This window comes from Equus quagga, chromosome 1 (genome assembly GCF_021613505.1).
Source record: "Equus quagga isolate Etosha38 chromosome 1, UCLA_HA_Equagga_1.0, whole genome shotgun sequence".
NCBI lineage: Eukaryota > Metazoa > Chordata > Mammalia > Perissodactyla > Equidae > Equus > Equus quagga.
Window position 1 is genome coordinate 99,195,620 of NC_060267.1, and position 7,849 is coordinate 99,203,468.

The 7,849-nt window shown below is 53.3% G+C and overlaps 1 protein-coding gene across 4 annotated transcripts in view; it reads right to left on the minus strand.

Annotated features, from left to right (window-relative positions):
- The window catches only part of MGLL (monoglyceride lipase), a 121,611-nt gene extending 114,063 nt beyond the window's left edge, over positions 1–7,548 (minus strand). The window contains exons 1-2 of one of the 4 annotated variants that reach the window (XM_046645658.1): positions 7,282–7,548; positions 5,937–6,081 (exon numbers count right to left, since the gene is read on the minus strand). In XM_046645658.1, coding sequence (XP_046501614.1) covers positions 5,937–6,061 — 125 coding nt within the window. In that variant the 5' untranslated portion in view covers positions 6,062–6,081; positions 7,282–7,548. Of the gene's footprint in view, positions 1–5,936; positions 6,082–6,558; positions 7,168–7,281 lie in introns of those variants that run through there. The other 3 variants (XM_046645648.1, XM_046645639.1, XM_046645629.1) reach the window with 3 other exon arrangements.
- Between the last annotated feature and the right edge of the window lie 301 nt (positions 7,549–7,849).

A 7,849-nucleotide genomic window follows, 5' to 3' on the forward strand; every position in this document is an offset into this window, starting at 1 on the left:
TCTTCCGATCTCACAGGCAGCCGCTCATTGCCACTCAGGGAGACGCCCAGGAGCCTTCTTCTCCCTTCCCTGCCCGTCATCATCAGGCCCGGTCGACTTTAGGCTCTGTTTGCTACTACCACGTGGTGCCACTGCTACGCCACGACTCAGCCCTCTTCCCCTGTCACCTGGATCACTGCCAACACCTCCAACCACTGGCTGTCCAAGTTACAAGTCTGACTTTACCGCGTCCTGGCTTAGAACCCGTTCACGCCTCCCCAACTCGGGCAGGTTCAAGCCCGCCTGTAGTGTGGCCTGCAGGGCTCCCCAGGGCCTGGCCACCTCCTGCCTCTCTAGTTTCACTTGGCTCCTGCCACTTTGCCTTGGGCTTTGTACCCCAGTATAGCACGCTGCTGCAGCTCTGAAACCCGCGCTGCTCGTGCTTGTCTGTCTCAGCTCCCTCCCCTCGCATGCCCTGCCTGCAGGTGCAATACCATTTAAGGGCACTGACTGAAAGGGTGCGTGGGAGTTGAAACCCAGCCCACGCTCTGCTCATCAAGCCACGCACCTGAGAGGCTATGTCTACCTGGTTGGTCTCCTTTTTCTAATTTGCACAAAGGCTCTTCGTGGTTTAGTGGCAGTCCTACCTCTAGGTACTTGTCACATAAAATTACCCATGTGTTCATCTATTCCCACCTCCTCATCAACCAAAGTGGTCTTTGCCACTCCCTCCCCACCCTGGTGCCCAACACAATGTCTGGAACACGCAGACGCCAATAAGCGTCTGCTGCACTGATGCGCTGAACGGGAGCCGGACGAGGCCCAGCAGCAAGAGCAGGGGTGCGGCACATGTGAGTCCCGGGGCCTGTCCTGCTGCAGAGGCTCTGGGGAGCCCAAGACCTACCCCAGCTCCTCAACATCCAGGGAGGGTACAGCGGGCGGGCTTGAGGGCAGTTCAGCTATCCTCATAGCCATGGAGACGACAGACTGCAGTTCAAAATGGCTACTCTCGGGGACAAATAAGGGATGCAATTCTGTCGACCCTGGGGATGTAGCAACCAAAGGCAAAGACGGGGTAACACCTAGTCACATAGGTGGCAGGAGATCAGAGGGGAAGAGGTCATGAGGGCTGCAGGAGTCAGCAGGGACCACACGGTGGGGCAGAAACACTCAAAGACGTGAGCAGGACCTGCAGAACAGGGCCCAGAACGCTGAGCCAACACCCCAGGCTGGGAAAGCAAGGCACCAGATAGCCACCTTCCAGCCTGACAGAAAGACTCCGGGGAGGGGAGAACAGGGAAAGGCCTGTCCGACTATGAGCACAAAACTTCCGGAAGGCAGTGGGGATTGAAATTACGTTCAGGCAGAGGGTGAAGGTTCTGGATCGAGTTGGCTGGAGGGGCCCCTATCTTCTGGAGCCACAGGTGCCACACCCAAGTGGCTGGTGGCTGATGGGAGGAGGACGCAATGAGGGTGGCAGCAGGGGAGGATGTTTGGTGGCATTTAAATATATCCCAGCTTTGGGGAATCGCTTCTTCTCCAGGTAAATTTGCATAGGTGGGAGGAAGTATCCTAAGACAGCATTGCCCAGAACTGCAGACTGGGAAGGCTTCATGCAGAAAGCGATCAACGTGACCCAGGAAAGGGCAGGACAGAGGGAGGAGATGTCAGCTGAGCCCCACTCGGGGAATAAGCAAGAAGGAGAGAAGGGGCGGAGGGTCTTGGTTATTGATTCTAGAGCCAATGACAACAGCTCGGCCCTCAGAACTTGGGGAGGCTCCAGAAATTATGCCACATCACCCTTGTTAGTCCATCCCCTGCCATGTGCCCAGCTCCCAGCCCAGACTCCTTGTCTCCAAGAGGAAAATCCTGAAAACCACATGGCCACAGATACCTCAGGGCAGCTTAGACTGCTGGACCTGAGCCTGAGAGGAGGGATCCGCGGTGAGGATGTTGCTGCAGGGTTACTGGAGAGAGAAACCAGGTGACTGAAGCCCGAGGCAAGAAAGGAAAGGAGGGCAAAGTCAGCAAAATCTGGAGAAGGAACTCCAGAGGTTCACGTTCCGAAAGGTCTCTGCAAATGTAGGGGAATTGGAACAAAATGCTAAATGGAACTTTCAAAGATGAGTCACTTGCGAATCCCAGCAATTCTCCAGGCAGGGTGGGAGGGCGCCTCGCAGGGCTCGCACCAGGGCATCTGCCAGTGGAGGGACACCTGCATGTTGAAACGGCTCCCTCAATACACCAGTTGTTATCCAACAGAAGCTACAAAAAGGAAAGCTTGTCAGCTCTTCCAAGCTGAAGGGGCTACCCACAGACCAAGCGCACACAGCACGAGGGGAGCATCAGCTCTGAAGAAAGATGACGAGGCAAAGTATTCATTCCACACGTATCTACTTCATGTCGGCCCTGGCTGATAAAGGAACGTGTTTCTGGTCCACGCCTGAACTAACCCTCCGGTGGGGCTAGCAGCTGTGTAAACACATAATTACAGTATGCTCTCCAGCCTGCCTGGTCACATGGAATCAAAGGACGACTTTTTTTAGAGTCTAAGCCACCAAACTGAGTATTGTTTCAGACCACCCCCAGCCTCCCCACACAACGCTATGCGGTCAGTCATTCATCACGTGGGGCAGGAGCACCTTCACTGCTCTGAGGAAGGCTAAGTAATAGTCAGAAGCTAATTTAAAGTGGACTTCAAGTGGACTGAGGGCCACTTGGTGGGCTTACTTCAAAGGTGCTAAATATTGCTCCGGGGCACAAGAGCCCACAGGCAACTCAACTCCCATCTAGGGGCCAGTCTCTCTTACTCTGCCAAACCAAGGGTGGAAATCTGCTGAAGAACCAGTATTTTAAAATTCCAAGATACTGCATCTGGATAAGGCAGCCAGTCCCCCAGGGCATCAGCAGATTTTTTCTTTCAGAATGGATACATATCTTTAATCTATTTCCCACTTTTAATATATTATGGGCATTAGGAAAATTAATTATTCCATTACTCCTTACCAACAAAACCCAAAAATTTAGCAGGAAGACACTCCTACCTATAAAGACAAAAATCTGTCTTTCTTGGCGGTATGTCAACAAGAGCAATTGACTTGGAGGCAGAGGAATCTTAAATAAACCCAGCAACTTCGGGCTGGGTCATCATGGGCCTCTTTTCCCATCTGTAAAATGGGAATAATAATGATAATATTTGTCTCACAGTTGATGTGAAGATAACATGAGCATGTCTGTACAGAGTCTAGTCCAGATGGCAAAACATACCTGATACTCAATTAATATGAGATATTTCTGCTATACCGTAAGCACAACGTTCGTTATTACCGTAAATACTACTAGATGAGCATGAACTTGCCTTGGTACCGCCAAATGTCAGTTTAAAGTTTGTGGTTCATAATGATTAAAGACGGAGGCTCTGGTCTGCTATATTAAAAACAGCACTGTGTTTGGAATGTATTTATTGAAAGGACCCTGCCGAGAAATGCCTTCTTCCTTCTCAGGGTCCAGTCCAAGGAAGATGGCATTGATAGACATAATCCGCCTCCATAAGCAGGTTAAGCCGGTTTCCCAGCTATGGCTGACACGTGCGACCCAGTGTTGCTCTGAGCCACTGCAGAGCTGGTGTGAGAACCCAACAAATCTTCTGAGGGCAAAACATTCAGCAGGTGCTCTGGGACGGCCCTAGGAGCTGGACGCCACTTGTTGATCAGAAAACCGACAGTGCCAACTAACAGAGGTAGGCATGGACTCCTCTGGGTAAGACGGCCCCACTGGGTGGTATCTGGGCTCCCAAGGGCCTCTTGAGAAAGATTTAAAAAAAAAAATGGAGCAGAGTGGAGAGAAGGAGCCATTTGCTGGTACTTTCCCACAGCTGGTACAGTAAGCAAGACTCCAAACTAAATTAGGCAAAAGGGCCTGGAGGACACTCCCTGGAGGGGACAGACTGAAACTGAGGGTGATCTGAGTTCTTCTCCCCCTTCCTAAAAGCAGCAGGCAGCAGTGCTGAAACACGACAACAGAGATGTCTCAGACCAGGCGAGAAGGCAGGCCCGCCCCTCAGGGAACAGAGCGGATGGTCTCAGTTATGAAGATATGGATATGCTTCTGGACCAGCTGGCATAAACCTCTTCTGCCCTGAAGCCCCCACTGCCTCCCCACCCCTCTGGCTGCTATGATTCCTCCTCCAGGACCCTTTAGGCCTTCCTAAGATGCAGCAACCACCGTGGTAACATCTGTCACTGCAGGGGCCCTCCAGGACTTTCCCATTAGGCAAGGCGGGTTGTGAACTGTCTTAAAGATGGTCCCTGACAGAGGGGGGAGCTCCAACCCCAAGAGGGAATTTATTGATCTGTATCACCTCCAGGGGCTGGAGGCAGAGTGGGTAGGCAGGTGGCCTCCCCACCACATTTCTCTTCCAAAGCCCAGGGCCCTGCCGCCACAGCCATCCACCCTTATTCTGATCCCCGTCAGTACGCACAGCATCAACACTGACTTCCGAGAGAGGCCAGTTTCAGCTCCCGGGGTTGTCATCTCTAACTGGAGCAAACGCAAAGGAGCAGAGAGCTCCCCGCAACGCAACGTGAGCAGGGAGACTGTGAAAACTGTCACAGCCCAAGGACGGGCGGCCGATTCGGCGGCTCGCCCACCGCCCTGCCCCCACGGGAGGACTGCAGGCCCTCTACTTCACCGACCTAGCACCAGGACAACCTCCTCGCTCAGCTCAGCAAGCCCCCGAAGTCCGAGACTCGCACATTCAAACTTCTACTTTGATTTCTTTGTCCTCTTTTTGTATATTGATCAAATAACACACCATATACCACAAAGTTCTTAGAAATTAAACCAAGAATCTGTAATTCTATGGCCAGTGAAGTCAGAGTGGAGAATAAGTCAGAAGGAGAACTCACGACAATGCTTAACAACACTCTCTCCCCCTGCTCGCTCCATCTGACACAGATGCACAGACAGACAGACACACTCTTCTCTGGAGGAAATCTCTAAGAAAGAGATTGCCAGAACGGTTAGGAACTATTAACAGCTCCTTAAGATAGCCAGTTTGTGTAGCTATGATTTTAAGCCAGCTCTTTAAAAGTCTGTATCTCTATTTTTTTTTAATATGCAGCTACCTGGGTTAAATGCACCTTGTTGAAAATACAAGAGAAATTTTATCGCTGTGCCAGGGTTGGGTGATTACTGAAACACAAAGGCAGCCATAATCCATGCCACACCACATCCCCAGAGATGAGAGGCCTGAGAGACAGGTGAAATGTCCCCAGAACAGAAAACGTCCACTCCTCACCAGGCCAACTGGTCACCACAAATTATTTCTTTCCCTCAATAACACAAGCAAGCAGGGTTTTCCCTGTTTCCGACAAGAGGAGGGGCGCAGCAGGAGGCCAGCTGTCTCATTGTGTCCAACGCCTCTTTCTAATAGCAAGACAGATCCTTGATGGAAAAGGTATAAAGTAATTGAGCTGGCAAGAAATCAGAAGGAAATACCCAGACCTCTCTCCTCCTTGTTACACACGTATAACACCTTCTGAAGCTCATCATCAAACAGGAAAAGAGAACAAAGGTTGCTATACATATATACCATTTTGATTTCCTTATCTGAGTAGGTGGTTTTCTGTAATTGTTGGGCGTGATTTTAAAGGAATGCCTGTACAACAGCAAATCAACTCCAGGACGAAACATAAGGTCATGCGGAATTTTTGAAAATTGCCACACAGTAAACTCTGTATCCTAGTTGTCATAATGAAAATAGAACTCCGGCTTCTTAGTTTTTAAAAAAATGATGAAGTGTAATCTCAGCTTTGTTAGCACTGCTGTGCCTAACGTTAAAAGAGCATGTGAAGTAGGTCACAGAGAAAGTGGCCCTGCAGGAGATGCCCCACGAAGCAGGAGAAAGGCGGGTGGGATGCTCCCGCATCTGGGGCAGCCCTCGGCGGGAGACTTACTTGGGTGTGCCAGTCGGCTTCCAGTACTTGCAGAAGAGGTACAGCCCGTCAGCGTTGACCAGGTGAGGGAGGTCCCGGTACGGAATCTTCTGCGGGGTCTGCCTGAGACAACTTTCCTCCGGCATCGTGAGAGGATCCTCAAGCCCTTGGAAGAAAGGAGGACATATTCCGAAGTCAGAAATATGGCAAAAACACATCGAGATAGGAGAGGACAGCCTTGTTCAGAGTCAGTAACATTTTTTTTTAAAAGCAGTTAAAAAAAAAAAAAAAACCTCCATTTCAAAGATTTTAAAAAACATATTTCTTGCAATCTCTCCAAGACTGAAAAATCCCATTTGTTCTTAAGAAAATGCTCACTTCATTTTTTAAGTATTTCATTACAGCTTTCCCCCCCTTCCCATCTGTGTTTATTTTAAATCATTTCAGGAAACTTCATCTTAAAGACTATTTTAGCTGTAATCAAGTGCAAATTATAGTCAGCTTTGTGGGCATAAAGAGCCAGCTGCAACAAGACCCATCTCGCTTAAAATCCCCAAGGGAGTTTCAAAGGGGCACAGTAATGAGGTGGTCGATGCTCCGAGTAATGCCTCCTGTCTGAAATTCCAAAGATGCCGTGACAAACCTGGTTCCATCATGTCCTGGCTTTCGCATTCCACAGCCACGACAGCCTCGAGAATCAGGGCCAGGCAAATAACGGCTGCTCCCTCATCTCGGCGGTCACAGGGCGGCATCCACGCAGCTCCCGAGCCCCTGTGCCCGGACCGGCGCGCTGCCCCCGGATCCCGCCTTGCGGGCTTTAACGGTGCTGAGCCCGGGAGCCTGCTTCTGGCTCTCACTGACAAGCTCTCCGGGGCTCCCCCCCTCTCCAGGGCGGGGAACAGGCGCCTGCAATTCTCCGCTACTAGTTCATGTCATCACTTTCCTAACAAATCACCAGAGGGGCTCGGGCGCCTGGCACCCACTGCCCGGGAAACTGGAAACTAGCTCCGCGCACACCGAGGCACAAAAGGGGTCCCCGAGGCAAAGTCACCCCGAGGCTCCCGACAAACTTTGCTTCCTGCCTTTCTCCGACAGTGCAGGGAACGGAGCCCCGCAGCTGTCACTGGAAATGCCACAGGAAAAAACAAGACTTTGCCTGATGTCTCTGCACGGGGACGGGGGGGGGGACTGGGAAGATGGAGTTGCTGGGGACAAGTTGGTTTGGGGGCTGGTGCGAGGGAGCAGGGGAGGGCGCGCGCGCACACACACAGCCACGCGCGCGCACAGACTAGTGCACACACACGCGCACAAGGGGGCGCGGGAGCCCACGCCGAAGGTGGCAGGGACCCCCGAGGCTGCTACCCACCCCTGGTGACGGCACTTGCAGGCTGGGGCGGGGACCAGGAGGCAGTTACCGGGGCCACGAGCGCCGCTGTCGCGTTCCCCGAGAGCCGCGGGTCCTCGTCTGCGGCGGGCCAGGGCCGGGCCGAGCTGCGCGCCGCCGGCTCCGCAGCGACTGGGCGCGGCGTCTGCGCCGCCACTTTATCCCCGGGCCGGCTCGGCGGCGGGGGCGGCCCGAGGTGGGTGGGGACGCTCGGGACCGGCGGGCGGGCGGGCGGCGCGGGGAGGCGGCGCCCGGGCCCCACGTGTACCCGGCCCGCGGGGAGGAGCAGGGGCGCAGCCCGCGGACCGGCCCCGCGCTCCTCCCTGCCCGGCCTCACGCGGCCTCGCCCCGGGGGTGGCCGCCGGGGACTGTCACCGGGGCCCTGAACAGAGCTGGGCTCTCAGGAGTCTCAGCGGCAGGAGGACACGCCACACCCACGCACGCACGCACACCATGCGCGCACACCGACCCCCACACAGACACACATAGGGACACCCATGCACACAACGCACAAACGGTACACGCACACAGATAACACATGCACTCACAC